Source organism: Alternaria hordeiaustralica, assembly GCF_023758085.1.
Source record: "Alternaria hordeiaustralica strain BMP 2776 chromosome Unknown scaffold_16, whole genome shotgun sequence".
NCBI lineage: Eukaryota > Fungi > Ascomycota > Dothideomycetes > Pleosporales > Pleosporaceae > Alternaria > Alternaria hordeiaustralica.
Genome location: NW_026056788.1, coordinates 476122 through 491211, shown reverse-complemented (window position 1 = coordinate 491211; position 15090 = coordinate 476122). Strand labels below are relative to the sequence as shown.

General features: G+C 54.0%; 7 protein-coding genes across 7 annotated transcripts; all 7 read right to left on the bottom strand.

Annotated features, from left to right (window-relative positions):
* Nucleotides 1–1766: 1766 nt before the first annotated feature.
* On the bottom strand, nucleotides 1767–3600 carry J4E84_007459 (uncharacterized protein; the record flags this gene model as incomplete). The annotated part of the gene is made up of 6 exons (XM_049390042.1): nucleotides 1767–1917; nucleotides 2140–2240; nucleotides 2339–2479; nucleotides 2525–2567; nucleotides 2797–2923; nucleotides 3552–3600. 6 exons carry the CDS (start codon nucleotides 3598–3600, stop codon nucleotides 1767–1769), a joined length of 612 nt encoding a protein of 203 aa, XP_049242342.1.
* A 100-nt stretch (nucleotides 3601–3700) lies between these two features.
* J4E84_007458 (uncharacterized protein) lies at nucleotides 3701–4123 on the bottom strand (the record flags this gene model as incomplete). The annotated part of the gene is made up of 2 exons (XM_049390041.1): nucleotides 3701–3813; nucleotides 3949–4123. 2 exons carry the CDS (start codon nucleotides 4121–4123, stop codon nucleotides 3701–3703), a joined length of 288 nt encoding a protein of 95 aa, XP_049242341.1.
* Nucleotides 4124–6965: 2842 nt separating this feature from the next.
* On the bottom strand, nucleotides 6966–8214 carry J4E84_007457 (uncharacterized protein; the record flags this gene model as incomplete). The annotated part of the gene is made up of 3 exons (XM_049390040.1): nucleotides 6966–7472; nucleotides 7523–7984; nucleotides 8044–8214. 3 exons carry the CDS (start codon nucleotides 8212–8214, stop codon nucleotides 6966–6968), a joined length of 1140 nt encoding a protein of 379 aa, XP_049242340.1.
* Nucleotides 8215–8953: 739 nt separating this feature from the next.
* On the bottom strand, nucleotides 8954–9262 carry J4E84_007456 (uncharacterized protein; the record flags this gene model as incomplete). The annotated part of the gene is made up of 2 exons (XM_049390039.1): nucleotides 8954–9038; nucleotides 9096–9262. 2 exons carry the CDS (start codon nucleotides 9260–9262, stop codon nucleotides 8954–8956), a joined length of 252 nt encoding a protein of 83 aa, XP_049242339.1.
* A 910-nt stretch (nucleotides 9263–10172) lies between these two features.
* J4E84_007455 (uncharacterized protein) lies at nucleotides 10173–11958 on the bottom strand (the record flags this gene model as incomplete). Its single annotated transcript, XM_049390038.1, has 4 exons — nucleotides 10173–10934; nucleotides 10981–11050; nucleotides 11217–11432; nucleotides 11480–11958. 4 exons carry the CDS (start codon nucleotides 11956–11958, stop codon nucleotides 10173–10175), a joined length of 1527 nt encoding a protein of 508 aa, XP_049242338.1.
* A 218-nt stretch (nucleotides 11959–12176) lies between these two features.
* On the bottom strand, nucleotides 12177–13501 carry J4E84_007454 (uncharacterized protein; the record flags this gene model as incomplete). The annotated part of the gene is made up of 2 exons (XM_049390037.1): nucleotides 12177–13263; nucleotides 13320–13501. 2 exons carry the CDS (start codon nucleotides 13499–13501, stop codon nucleotides 12177–12179), a joined length of 1269 nt encoding a protein of 422 aa, XP_049242337.1.
* A 568-nt stretch (nucleotides 13502–14069) lies between these two features.
* J4E84_007453 (uncharacterized protein) lies at nucleotides 14070–14477 on the bottom strand (the record flags this gene model as incomplete). The annotated part of the gene is made up of 2 exons (XM_049390036.1): nucleotides 14070–14269; nucleotides 14333–14477. The coding sequence occupies 2 exons, from the start codon at nucleotides 14475–14477 to the stop codon at nucleotides 14070–14072; spliced, it is 345 nt and encodes a 114-aa protein (XP_049242336.1).
* Nucleotides 14478–15090: the final 613 nt, after the last annotated feature.

The following is a 15090-nucleotide window of genomic DNA, read 5'->3' as shown; positions in this document are numbered from 1 at the left end:
CACGACGGAACAAGGCTATCCTCTGCGCATCCTCAGCGATCGAGCATCCAGCCGACCGTGCTGAGAGTCTTCGGCAAGGACCAAGGAGCAGCAGCATCAACGCGACATCTGAAACTATGGACAGCGTCGGAACGTGTTCATCATAACACGAGACAGACAAGATAGGCGCGTTCGATGTCAGGCATAGCGAAGCCGGCCATACTCTCGTCAGGTGGTCAAGATCCGGCATTCGGAAGCGATATCTTGAGGCTGAATGCCCTTATGAGCTCGGAGCGGCGATGGGAATAGCATCGGGGTTGCGCATACCCATGGCTAAAATATGCATGAGCATGCCGTTATGAGATGCGAGCAAATTGCGCAGCGTCGCGCGGTTTGTAAGACGTCTTTCACGCCATTCGACGCCCTCACAACGGAAATCCAAAGACCATGGCGCACGGCTTTCGACGTTACATGCCGCGACAGTATTTTCCTAGCTCTTTCTATCGCCAGCGAGATGAACGATGATACACCGGTTTTACGGGACGAAGGAAGATGAGTTGGCGAGCTTCTCGATGAAGTTTGCGAAGAAGGGGCGAAGACGTGTGGTCGGAAGTCCGGGAAGGATGAAGCGCGGAAGCGAGTGTGGGTCGCCATCTTCCGCCCAGCCACCGTCGACGTGCAGCCGCAGACCATCCCTTGCCATCCTCACGGGCGATCTGGCATCTCCAAAATGCTTCAGTATCGTCGCCATTCACGGCAGGCATGTTCTGGTAAGAACCAAAGCAGGCAAACGTCAGCAAACATCCGATGATGAAGAGGGGGGTTACATACCGTCGCGAGGGACGCAACACTCATTCGCTCACGACGCGATGCATGTGGCCCGCGGGCTAACGAAGACATGTGGTTTATTGGAGATAGATTGGAGAACTTCATGCGCATTTGAACCTCAACTCGAAACCAAGACGTCGCTCACATCCCATCGCCAAATCCGTTTTCCACAAGCCGCCACAAACTTCCAACACACCGCGCCGGGGGTTCCGACGACATCTCCCACCCTTTGCCATTCATACACTGTGACCTTCCGCGTTCGGCCTCTTGCTATCTCCCACAAGTCGGACTGGTAATGTGGCTCTTCGATCCATCTCTTCCGCGCGGTTGATTTGGGGTTGTCTCTAGCATGATCGCCGCTGACCATCGCGTTGTAGATGCGCTCTGCGTTTCGGTTGCGATCGCGTTGTAGATGCGCTCTACGTTGCGGTTGCGATCGCGTTCGAACCAGCTCGATAGTCGGGTCAGTGGCAGGATACCTCCCGGTTCTGATCCTTACATCTGGAATATCCTTCCGCTTGGAATACGCCTTAGGTGCGTTGACGAACATGCGGATCTGCCACGCCGAGCACATGACGTTCTCGCAGATGCACTTCTCTTGTGCGAGGGCGGTGACGATGTCCTGTCGGCCAGGAAGCCGAGGTCTTTGTCCTTTTCCTGGATGGTGTCGACATGGACGACGTTGCAGGGTTCACCGATCCAACCCCCTAGAGATGAGGTCGACCTGGTTCTTGATGTCCTCATAGTCGTCGTTGGTGAACTCCCACACAGAGTGCTCGGGGTTTGCGTCGATGAACATTGACAAGAACATCTGGCCTTCGTACGGTTGGATATCGCGGATGTCCTTGGCCATGGAGCGCGCGAGGTCGTCCATAGTGGCGTAATGGGTGGCGAAACCGGGTCCTCGTCCTCGTCGGATCCTTCTTTCTTCCACGGCCGGCCAGCCTCACAACATACAACTACTTGCGCTGACGTTTGTTTGCTGCATTGTGAGGCTGGCCTTTCCGTTTCTTCTGGACACGGCGTTGGGAGCGGCGCCGCAGAGGTGCCATGCGAACCCAACACAGAACACTCCATACGGCGCTCAGTACCGAGCCCGACGGCAGTATTCTGCATCAGGTCGCAGGCGACCTGAGGCGCCAACCACCCACCGGGGGACCCGATGGGTGTGAAGGCGGCTTACACCGGCCGAAGCCTAGCAAAGTTAGCTCATGTCTTATCTGTGGTTTGGATAGGATGTTGCTTGTACGTACCGCTGCGGTGCCATGCTAAAACGTTCCGTGGATGGCATAGGCGCGAGCGATCCCTCTACAACGAACACATTCGTCCCACGAGTCTACGAATGCGAACTCGAGGTTCTTGGGTCCAATGTGCTCGTTGTAGAAGTTGCTCAAGCGCTCTACGACACCCACGGATGGAACCGGCGTTGCGGACTTGGTCCCATGTGAGGGTTGCCACGGTCTCCGTCACCGCGCCGAATGATGTCAGCGTCTTACGATTTCCCACGAAGACCAAGGCTAGAAGCTTTTACGAACGAACAACTCTGCGCAAAGCGTTCAATGCCGTTGGTGGATAGGGCCCCGACCTCGCCCATATCCAGTCGCCCCCAACCGAATAACTTGGGACGTCCTTGATGATACTCGGCGTTTGTAACTTTGCACTCTTCATCAGACTATGCTTGTCAGTAGCTGGACGAGAGTATGCGAAAAGTACTCACGAGTGGCTTCTTCCGCGCCTTGCGCTTCTTCTTGCCGGAGGGACTCTGATCTTCGAAGTCGGCAACAACAGCTGCACATGCGCGGCTCGCACCACAGCGGAGACAGGCGGTGTTCTTCGCGAAGTTGTGGTAGCTGCCGTCTCTCTCTTTGCACGACCAGGGCGATGGTATCATTCCCCGTTCAAGCATCCAAGCCTGCGTATCAACCTCCATCCCGTATCCTACTCGTGTCCAAAGCTATACGTCGATCCTTGGCTTTGACAGGTGGTTACTCTGAATCGCTGTCAGGAATATCGCCACGGCCAGACTTCTTGAAGCGCGGCTTGTCCTCGGCAAGCAGAAGCACTTGATCGCGTCCGTCGTATCTCTGGCCGCCGAATTTCCAGGCCACAAACTTCTCTGCGTCCTACATGATGCAGGAAGCTTTCGCGGAGGTCATCAGGGCAGCTGCATGGCGTGTTGTCGGTGCGCCAACCCCATTAGGGGAAGGCGACTTACTGCTCGCAGGTCCAGAACGCAATTGGACGTCCGCCGAATTGTGTGAACCAGCTCTCTAGTTCTGATTGGGTAGTGTCGTGGGGGAGACCGCTCGTGTGCAGAACCTTGCTTCGCTCTGACAAGAAAGCGCGAACGTCGGCGCGAGCGTCCATCGGCTTAGTCAAGACGTCGGGGTGATCTTGTGGTATCCACAGCCGTTCTCTCCGCACTTCCAGTCTCCAGCCCTAAAGGGCACAGCGCCAGTGCCACCGCGCATATGTCCGCCACCCATTCCGTGGCCGTGGCCATGACCCATGTGGTGTTGAGGGGGACCCAGCCCCGAAGGGTACAGCGCCGGTGCCTCCACGCATGTGTCCGCCACCCATGCCGTGGTTGTCTCCGGTGTGACGACCCGCCAACACGAGTTCTCTTCTGGTATCGAACTTCTTGATGGGGTGTTCTCGTGTTGACGGGCTTCACGAGGACCGACTCGCGATGCAGCTGTTGTTGAGTTAGCGCTTGAGGTCGGCATTGGATCGGACAGACGTACCTCTTCGCACGACTTTGCCGTTGAACTTGCCCTCCTCGTCTTTGTACATATTGATTCGAGGCTGAGGAGGGCAAGTCCTGTTCTCAGGAGCATCACAAAGAGGTTCGGCACAGGCTTTCTTGTTCGGCTGCATCATGTCAGCGAGTGGTCTAGAAGACTAAGATGGTACTAACCTCGGGCTCCTTCTCGGCCTTTCGCTTCTTGCCAGCTTGCGGCTCTGGCGGTGCAGTCGGATTCTGAACCCGTACTTGCTCTACATGACCTGTTAGCATTGAGTGGACTAATAGCGAACGAGGGGTCAACATACCAGCGCTGTAACTGGACATGATTGTGTTAGAAGATGTCACTGCACAAGAGTGCGTATATATCGAAATAGCGCCATATTGTCGCACTCAACACTTGCGAACGGACTCGGGGAGCTTGACATTTGCGTGCGGCGCCTGGTGCAGCTGCCCTCTCCGTGCGACGGCAAAGAATTGGTGGTAGATGTCCATGCGGTCGTTCTCGTGCTCGTCGCACGGGTACATGTAGAGGCCTCTCCGGAAGCCATGATACCAGCGGCCGTTTTCCATGTAGTTGCTGGTTTGGGTCGTTCTGACTGGCAGTGCTCCATGGCCCAGTAGAGGGGATCGTTGGGGTCGAAGTCGCTCACGCCCTGGAGGTTGAGAGATTCGGGCCATGCATGTTAGCCATGATATCTTGAAAGTAGGCTGCGGGTACGCTTCGTTCTTGCTCAGGCGCGGGACCACATGCACCGCACCCCGAAGACGTTCACCGTTCTTGCTGAGGTCCACGATGCGGGCATGCTTCTCCTTGAGCTGTGTTAGTAAGTTCTAGTGCGGAGAATGCTAACAGAGCACATACCTTGAGCGGCGCCCGACATGATGTCTTGGAGGTGAAGTCGAAGTAGTTCTCTTCGTAGAAAACTTGAAGAGCGACTGCCTGGAACTGTCGAGAGACGAACTACTCCGACTCCACCTCATAGCGAAGCGTGTGGCGTTGATGAGCCGCCCGTTCATGCAGAGCGATTCCACAGCCTATTCAATGTTAGTAAAAGCGGGTAGATTGCTAATGCGGTACATACCTCTTCATGGGACGAGAAGATGGCAAACCCAGTTCCGGTGGGCTTGTGCTGGTCAGGAGTGCGGAGGGACCTGCCCGAAGGCGAGACTGAATAGTATGTTAGTATGCAAGAGATGGAGCAAGGTTATAAAAGAAGAGTCAAAAGAGTGCTGGAGGGGAGAGAGCAAGACGTTGCCAAAGGCGGGGTTGAAGGCGCCTCGCAGCGACTTGGGGCAGGATGGGTATATCGCGCGATCCACAGTACAGAGCGCGAAGAGAGTACAGCGCTCAAGCAGGCAAGCAGTGTGAGTATGACTTACCAGGTACGTCGTCATCGAGGAGGTGGCGCACAAGCGTGCATGAGTGCACGTATCAGGCTCGAGAAAGCCTTGCGTTCGCCCGCCGGCGCTGATGAGGTTGTCAGAGAGTGCACGAAGAGACTTAGAGCGGAGCGAAGGATTGACTTACGTATCATGGGGCAGGCTGCTCATGTGGAGCACTTTGCTGCGCTCCGACAGGAAGCCACAAGGGCGCTGTCGAGCTCCCAGGTTTGCTTGAAGCTTTGGTGGTGGGTGGTTGAAGGGTTGGAGGGGGAGGTCGGTGGACGAGCTTATATGGCAGCCCTGGCCAGGCCGCCAGGCTTGCAGCTAAGGCTCGCGGCCTCACGCTCACCATCACCGGGCATCAATGGATGTCCCAGATGCCCCTGACGTCGTATCAACACCAGGAAAGTTGGAGGAGCTTGCGACGGGCTTCATGGTGCTTGTCGTACTGCCCTTCGGGCTCTGGGGAGGAGGGGCTTTTACGGTATAGACAGGCTTGAGGGGAGACTCAATAACCTGGACCCTGAGCTTCCAGATAGCACTAGGGGTGAAGCAGAGAAGCAGTTGCGACCGTGCGCGGTGGCGGAGGCTCACCCCAAGGGTGTAAATCTGGGAGTGCAACTCCACCACGTCGAGAAAGAAACACCAGAAAAGTTGGAGGAGGATATCGTGAGCTCTGCGCTGCTTTTGGCACTCCCCAGATATTTTTTGGTCTGGTGGTGGTGAAGATACAGCGTGGAGGGAGTGGGTTGCCCGAGGCTCCTCCGCAAAAACCAGCTGAGGGAGCAAAGGAACACCAAAGTTTTCGCGGAGAGCTTCACATGGGGGAGCTGGCAGGCTCATGCAACACGGCAGCAGATGTCTATGAGGGTCGACAGAGCACCGCAGCGAAGCCTTGAACCGTACCTTTCTCCTGACAGTTTTTTGGACATAATTGACGAAGTGGTTGTGGAACCGCAGCTCGGACACGGAGGAACCCTCGAGACTTGGGGGCAAATCACTGCCTTGCGGCTTTGAGAACTTCGAATTGGCCGCGGAGGTGGCGGGCGGTGCAACACCAAGACCACAGCGCCGACCTGCAGCGTCACGCCCATGAGCAGCCACCGAACATCGAACGCCCTCGGGCTTGCCTACACCAATACCCATACCCTCCGTCTTCCCTAGGCCAGATTGCTTATGCTAATGCAGAGCTACTGCCTCGAGACCGCGAACAGCCCACGACGATTCACCGCAAACCCTGCCCACCGAAGAGCCCGAAGCCGCAATCGATAGTAGAGCTCCATGTTGAATACATTCTGGGATGCATATTCGAGGCCTTGCAGCATGTCATTGTAATCTCATCTTGTGGGATACATGTCAGCCGCTGAGGGTCCAGGGTCCTGTACAGACAGACATGAAGACGGCGAATGACTTTGGGTATACGGAGAGGGCCATACCAGGATGGCCATGGTACTACAACATAGAGCTGAGATACTATGCGGCTTTCGCAAGCCAGAGTTCACGAAGACAGATCGTAGAGGCTATAGCAGGTAGCGTAGATGGATGGGTCAAAATGTCTACGTGGATGTCACACAGGCACGAACAGGACCAGCGAGTACAATGTATGCGTCGAGGGTACTGCAGGGCTATGCACAATTCCACAAAGATCGAGTACCAAGGCGCGAAATGTATTCCTTATGAAGCTGTTGACGAGGGCAGCAAGGAGGCCACATTCCGAGTCTGATGATCAAGATATGGGTGCCATGACCGCCAGGGTTATACATGGCGATACTGGAGGTTGCAGGCAAGGCAGATATGTCTAATAAAGGCGACATGACCTTGGGGGTGTCATGGTTGCGGTTACTGAAATCCTTTGTCTACGACAGGCTCCCTCGTGGTCGGTGCAAGAGACTTTACTTGAACCAATGTGGTAACATCTACTGAGTGAGATCATCGTCGTTTAGATGCATTCATTATGGTATCTTAACACAACTACATACCCTCGCACCATCCGTACACGGTCAGGAAGACACGCTCGCCAGCCACCCGCCTACTCAAACTCAACTCCTTCCATCGCATCCTCCTCGGGCATCGCCCACAACTCCCTCTCCAACCAGTTCCTCACCAGAGAAGACCCCACCGTCCCATCCTTCCAGTTCACCCTCCTCCAGCCCACCGGTGTCCCATCAAGACCAACCGGCCACTTCTCCCAAACCTCCTCCAAATCCTCGCCATCTACACTGTACGTCCACCAGCCTCTCGCAGCAGCCCGATGACTTCCAGCCGACTCCCCCTTGACTTGCTGCGTCTGCCCGTACAGGGATGTATACATCCATTCTCCACCCGGAGGGTGTCCGGCGGGAGGGCCACGGGTATCGCGGAGGGCGCTCAGGCGAGCAATCTCGTCGTCGTAGAGACGCTTCAGAACGTGTTCGTTCTGAAGGGGGGTCAGAGAGGGGTGTGGGAGCGGCTTTTCGAGGTGGCCGATCCACAGGGGGCAGTCTGATGCCTTCTCGAACGTGAGGGTCGAGATGGCGTCGGTGATCTTGGCCTTGGCCTGGCTCATGTTAGTGATGATGGTACATGTGATCGGATGGACGGGCTTACCTCTTCTTCGACCACCTCAGGAGTGGGAGTCGACGTATCACCGACAGCAGGCTGTTTGCCCACGACAGTGCCGTCTTCCCGAATACGACCTGAGTCGGGGTCGTCGATGTCGCTCTCAGAAGGACTCAAGACGCTGTCAGAGTCGGAATCTGACTTGTCGCCGTAGCCCAGAAACGCCCTGTTGAGATGACGTCTAGTCCAGACAGGGTCGCCGCCAGCGGACAAGATGCCCTGGTGACGACGTTGGCCGTCTAGGACCCACTGCTGCTTCTTTGCCTCAGTCTCAGCCGCCTGCTCGAGCTTTTCTTGCTCTATCTTGGTTTCGCGGTCGTAGAGAATTCTCAACAAGGCCTCTTCAACCGGTGTGGCCTTGTTCGCCAGGCGAGCGGCGACCATACGGTTGACCTCATCTATTTCGCGCTGCTGCGGTGACTTCTGCGCTTCCTCGATGATCTGGCTCATCTGAAGAGGGGTTGAAGTTAGCGGTTGCTTATCCTTGAATTGAGGTAATGGTGACTTACGAAGCCGACGGGAATGGGCGTCTCCTCAGGCAGCGAGGAGTACGCGAGTGCATGGCGACGGGCGGGCGTGTTCTTGTCCTGGACAAGCCCCGCGTAGTAGGCCGCAATGTCGCGACGATGTTGAGCGATGGAGTTCGGCGCCCTGCGCGCTTCGCGCTTGGTGCGGGCCATTTTGAATGAATGGAAAGAGTGTATAGAAAGTGGTAGAAGTGTAAGAAGGAGGGGTATAGAGAATTGAGGTAAAGTTGTGTTGGTGGGGTGGGAATATCGGTGGTGTGTGGGCGGAGAGGGAGTTTGTGCGTTTGTCGGGAAGCCCTTTCATTTTGGCGACCGCAAAAGCTCCTAGTTTTTCCGTCGTCTGATGTTTTGCTTTGGCTTGCACACGACCACCCCCGGCGGGAGATCTAGCGTATGGGCTCTCGCATCGAGTGGTCGCGCTCAGTCTCTGCTATCAGGTTAGTGAGCTGCACAATGGCGACGAGGGTATATAAGAAGACTTACTGCTGATGGAGCAGTCCATGAGTTGCCTGCCTTGTTCCATGTAGGAGGGCCTCCCCGTGGTATAAGTAGTAGAGAGAGTGTGTTTGTAAGACATGCTCGCATCCACGAGACCGCCGGTCTGTTTGCCATCTTCTATCAGGCGTGATAGAGCATGTGAAGCCCGACAATGGAATGACGTTTGTCAGGCTGACGTGATCACTCAAATTGGCGCATAAGGTGAGATAAACGGTAGACAAACAGAATTGGATATGCATAGAGACATCAGGGGTATTATACAAGCGCTCATGGCGACATAAGAAATCCAATAACTCCGCGCTTCACATCATTCAACATCGTGATAAAAGGAAATAAGAACCAGCCCGACCCGCCGTATCGATGGCTGTTTCAAAGGGTGGAGCATTGGGTCGATCTAGACATGGTCGTGTCTTCCGAGCAGCTTGCCCTTCTTGCCGAGAGCTTTGGCCTCGCCCTGCTTGATCTTCGCAAGTCTCGCTCTGTATACTCGTTAGCAATCACTCAACATCATATCATTGGTACATGGTAGTACTTACTCCTCAGCAGCCTCACGCTCCAAACGATGAACATGCTCCCGCGCCTCCCTCACAGCGTTCTTGGCGACAAAGAGCGCACGGTCAGCGTCCCTCTCCGCAGCCTCAGCGGTCATGAGACTCTGCTTAGCGGTCGCAATGCTAGGATCTCCGGAGCCACGGCTGAACATGCCGGAAGTGCGCTTAGGGGACGAGGTGTATGTCGTGGTGGTGCGGCTGGTGGAGCTGCTATGGCGCGAGTCCCTGTACGAAGGGGAAGAAGACCGACGTCTAGAGAACATGGAGTGTTTCTGAGGAGGAGCAGGAGGGGGGCTGGGCTCCCGCTTGGATCCGAAGAGAGGCATGTTGTTGGTTTGGTGTAGGAGTTATGAGAAGCTTCAAGATGGTCGATACAAGATCTGGAGTGCGAGATGCGTGCTTGGCTAGACGTTGGAGATGATAAAGTCTGGAGATTTAGAGTTGAAGATTCGGAACGCACATGCCGGGTCTTATATGTGAAGTCCTCCCTGTCATAGCGCTCCTTCGTCGTGTCTTCCCAGCGGTCTGTCAAAGTCGCGAAAGCAGGGTTCGGGAACCTGCATTGCGTGACGTCAATGCCCCAAAGCAGGGGGTGATCTGCGCCTCCAACATCACGAAAGCAGCCGCATCGTCATCGCTAATCTGCGAGATGAATTGGCAACCAGAAGTAACGGTTATCGCGAAACGTTTATCACGATATCGTGATTTGAAGCTTAGCGTGGTGTTGAAGTTTGTTGTGGGTCTGTGAGTACGCGTCCTGCGCCGGATCTGGTGCCGGAGGCATTTGGTGTACCGGACTTGAGGAAAGCTAGTGAGCTTAACGAGACTCCAACTTCAAGAACTTGGATGCCGATTGAACCGAGGAAGACAAGAATAGTCCTCGTTAAGCCTTATTTCGGCGATGCGACAATCCATGTGCTCGTTGGCAGCAAGTGATAACAGTGTATTCCAAGATTCTGTCTAACAAGGTCGGTGACTACCACCAGCCTTCTACGCCATGCACATGCAACGTGTATACCAAAACGCCACCCAATGCTCGCTATATACATGATACAATATAGATCAACTACATTTGGCCCCTTCACTGTTACCCATCATCGTTTTGCTCGTCGTCTTGATGATGCTGATGACCATAACAATACCTCCAAATGCCGCAACAGCCCCAGCCAAGTACGTCTTCCAGCTTCTTTGGCTCAGCTTCATGTAGCAAAGAGGCGGCAGGATGAAGGCTAATGCGCATGCAGATGTTGCGCCGAACAGTTCGAAAACAATGCCCAGATCGCAGGTGAGGAGGGAGAGTGTGAGGGCGGAAACGACAAGCGAGGTCGTGAAGATGAGATGGCGGTTCGGGTGGTACGGCTCGTCTGGAAACCAATAGTTGGTCATGACTTCTCGACATACAAAGGCTTCGAGCGGAAGCGTAGTAAGCATGTTGAGGCCGAAACACAGTCGCGCAATATTGACCATGAGGTTATCATTCGGAAAGTTATTCAGCACGTTGCCGAGGGTTTTGTCTCCGAAGGTCAAGTAGCCTGTTAGAGCCATGACAAGACATGCGACTAAAGATATACTGGTGCTGTAGTGTGTAACGCGTGTAAATCGATCGATCGTAGGTTTGCGGAGGGAGCCGTATATGAGGAGGCTGTTATGGTGGCAGACGAAGGCGAAAGCGATTACGCCAATTGCTTCGAAGATGCCGGGTCGTATGATGAGGTTGCCACGAAGCTGGCCCTTCAATTCGGCAGGTACACGGAAGGCTTGTGTGACTACGGTCACTATGATGATGGTCATGCTGACCAGTGCTAGACCACTTGCTTTGGCCAGCTACGAATTGTCAGCGCAATATGAAGCTGAACCGCGGATTCCTTACCTTGGATATATCCCGATAGAGCGATAATGGAAAGGATATGCCAAGAATGAGCAGGATCATGATGGCCCGTCTGTTAGTCAGTAGCCAGAGAAACGGCAAATCTGCTAAAGAAGGGAACATCGAGTCCAAGACCCTTGGTATTGTATCTCCGACTACGACGCAGAACGCGACCATGCCACCAAAAGCGCTGTATGCTGTCAATACCCTTGCTGCCACAAGTCGTAGGGTAAACATACAAGAGCCATTGCGCGAGAGATATCGCTATCAACCCAGATTTCCCGAAACAGTGTTGCACCGTGGCTTGAAACGAATCGGTGCCGCTGAGCTTGGAGTTTATGACAATGAGTCGTATGGTCCAGTCTACTACGATGGTAAGGCCGATGAGGAGGGCGGTGCCTGTTACGAGGCCTGCGTTGCGAACAGCGTAAGGTTGGCCGATGATACCAGCTCCTCTGCTTTGTGTCAGCCCAATTCCATGTTTTCTTGTTCGGTGGCATACATTATACTGTTTGCCATGTTCATGAACGCGCTCCGCATCCCGCTCCGTGGTCGCGCATTCTCGAGATGGTCTTCCGGATTGAAGGATTCCTCGGCGACTGTGACGCTCGGCGCCTCGATTCCAGTAAGCAACGGAAGCCGCTGTGTTCTTTCTCGTCCGTCTCCGCCATCCAGGTAGTCGTCTCCATCGAGCTCGAGCCAGTCGTCGCCGCCGTTGTCTCCATTCATGCTCCTCCTGGGTTCCTCAAAGCGCACCCGATTGGGCGTCCTCGGTGCGCCATCGGGCCGGGCTTGTGCGAACGACGACTGCCGCTTAATGTTGCCATTTGGGCGTGACCCGGGTGGTGCTGGAGACGCGGAGGTGGTTCGCGATGACGAGGGCGATGGAGACAGGTGTCGCGGACTTGGTTTGCGCTCGTGTTCGGGTTCTGAGTCGCTGTCGGAAGGGTGCTCATGCAGGAGCTTCTGGCTTTCGCTCATCGTGGCATTGTCGAAGTTCAGGGAGGTTTGCAGCTTGAATGATCGTCGACATGTCATTCCCGACTTCTGACATCGGACATTGGACCCCTGTTTCGCCACTAGAACGTATCTGGCTTAGTGCTCATTGTTACTTCCGACGAGAATTGTGGGGTACCTTTGGCTGAGCGATAGAATTTCATCCTTGTACGTGTTCGATCATTCGCATTACACTACATATGCTACCTATGTTTGAGTTCGCTCAAGCTCAAGCCTCGGATTGTACCCGACACATCTGTTATAAGATGCTCCAATTCTGTTTGCAGGTTACATGGATGGTAGTCGTAACCCATGGAAGGCATCCATTGCGCCGAATCCATATTTTGCAACTGGTCGCAAAGTACGCTGAAGCTCAATTCTCGGAACGGGATCTCAGGTCGAGGCTGATCAAGACCCATACAACTTAATCCCTTCATCAGACTTCCGAGAAGAAAAGCGCCACACGAGAAAGAGATATTAGGATCCCCATTGTACCGGCATTGGTAATTTGTCGCTCGATACACCTCAAGACGCTTGTAAAGGCCCTCAAGAAGAGACTCAATTGCCAGGTATCGCCTGGAGTCGATTTCATCTGCTGTGCATAAGAACATGTCTGGCTGTAGCGATTTGTAAACCCACGTACCTGATACTATCGCAGGAATGGGAAGATCCAATGTCCTCAAGGACCCAGTGATCTGCTTAATGGATGTTGCCGTGGCTTTCGTGAACTGTTGTTCAATACCAAACACCCATGCAACCCAGATCCACAAAACCAGATCTCTACCGTGCATTTGGGGTATAGGTCTCTGTGTAAGCTCCCGGATCCACACCTCCGTGAACACATCGAGAGCCTCTCCGAAGTTGTAGTAGTCCTCCAGCACAGCAATTTTGGCAAGCATCTCCAAGGGCACTTCTCGTGGAATCAGCTTATTGCGACCGTGAACAATACGCAGAACAATGAGGAAGGCTTCGGCATCCCAGTCGTGAGCCGTTATGTGGTAAAGGCCATCGGCTTCGTTGCGAACAGACTCGGCGAACCCGTCCCGTGCTAACATTCGTCTGAATGCAGCCGACGCAAGTATCAGGTGGCGTGATGACACATGGTAATGGATCGACTCCTCCTCAGGCTCTTCCGGTAAGATCGGTGACGGCGTACGCTGCACAGCAGAGGAAGGTTCTGCAAGCGCGGTGAACCCTTCATCCAAGTTATACATGCTGCTGTCTGCAGGAGTCTCGACAAGTGCAGGTTCCTGGAGAGGTGGAGACGTGGAGGGTTGTGGGTGCTCTTCACTGTACTGAGTTAGGACAAACTTGTTGTGCTTGATCGGTGGTCTCTCTTGTCATACCCCAACTTCTTCCCTTTCTTCTTCTTCTTCTTCGTCTTGTAATATACACGCACTGGTCCTCCGCACATGGCTTGCTTTGGACTCGCTTCCTCCGGATTGCAAGGCGCAAAGATTGTACACGGATTCTTGAGCACAATGACTGTATCCGGATCTGGATCGATAACGTGAACAATGGGTGCCATGACCGGTTATCAGGGTGTGTGACGAGAGACCAAGAAGTATATTTGATCGACAAAGAACGGCCGCCTTGTGAGAAAGACGTCGCAGGAATAGTTGAGAAAGGAGATTTTAAGCCTTCGTTTGAGAAACGAAGTAGGCTGACGCTTCCATGTCGCTTCCACACGCTGCGCATCCATTACATTGACCTGCGCATCATGTCCAATAACACATGCAGAACCAGCTATCAGTGCGGAGTCGTGCAGCGATGTGTTTGCTGTTCAGCGCCAACCCAACGGAAAAGATGTATCATTGGAGGCTCGCGTTACACAACGCCACTGAGCTGCATCGCCAATACATGCGGGATAAGACATGCATGCAGAGGACGGAATACGGTGCGAGGAATGATTGGATGTGGTCAAATGGCACTGCGAGCGCGCAACCGGTAAAGGCGCAGTGTCGTGGCTTGAGATTCTGGAGAAGTGCATGGAGAGATACAAACATGGCGGCTAGCGACGAGATGCGTTGCGCAACTGCCATTGGTAGAGATCATGACCATATTCTCTTTCCCATCCCTCCTCCACCAGCACACTCCTACAAAGCCTTCCTAACCGCACTCTTAAACGGAATAATCTGCATATCCTCCAAATTCCAAACCCCCTCCTTAACATAAACATCCTGCTTCAACCTCTCCACAACCTCCTCCCTCGTCTTAGCACCAATGAGGCACGCTGAGCCCTTCATCTTGGGTGGGCCTGTATCGCCTTCCTTGATAGGTTCCTCGAGCATGGCTCCTGCGAACATGTAGCATTAGCTTCATCCTCTCTCTCTCGTACAAGGGAGCGAAGTAAACATACCACCCCACAGCCACATATCCTCCCTATCCGCCTTCAACCCCTCGAGATGTTTCGGGCGACTTGCAATACGCTTCTGCAGCGCATCCTTATGATCAGGCACGATGATGAGCCATTCTTGTAGTGGAGCGTTGGTAGACGATGCCATTGTGCGGTGTTGGAACAGCGGTGCGTATCTCGATGATGTTGCGAGGGAAGATGCGATGACGGGACGGAAGGTGCGGAGGGCAAACATATGTATGTGTCGTAGCAAGTAGGCGGGCGTGTGGGGCTGCGGCTGTGAGAGCTTGAGCTTGGGAGAGCTACGAGAAGGTGCGCGTGTTAGCTTCTTGGTAGAGGGAATTGAGTGGAGACAGATACGTACGGTATGCGGTACCTCAAATGTGTTTATGTGTTTATGGAGGTACGCCGAGTAGTATGTACTTCCAAGGGCGCGTGTTGGTTGTACTGTTGTAGGGCGCAATGTGGGGAAGATGTAGCTTCCTGTTCGGAATTAAGCCGCGGCTTTCGGAACGTGTCACGCTAGTGTTGGAGCGTGGGGACATTGAGGACATCACGGTGGACAGACACATGTGCATGTGTGGAAAAAGTGTGTTCCAAAGAACGTTGTGTTCGCTACATACATTATGACTTGACAATAAACACATCCAACTCATGAGCTCATACCTCCTTGCGTTAATCCAAGCGTACCTACGCGTAAAGACCACCAACGCCAAAAACAATCGAAAAGACCTTATGCGTAAGAGCGCTGCTCTCACCCA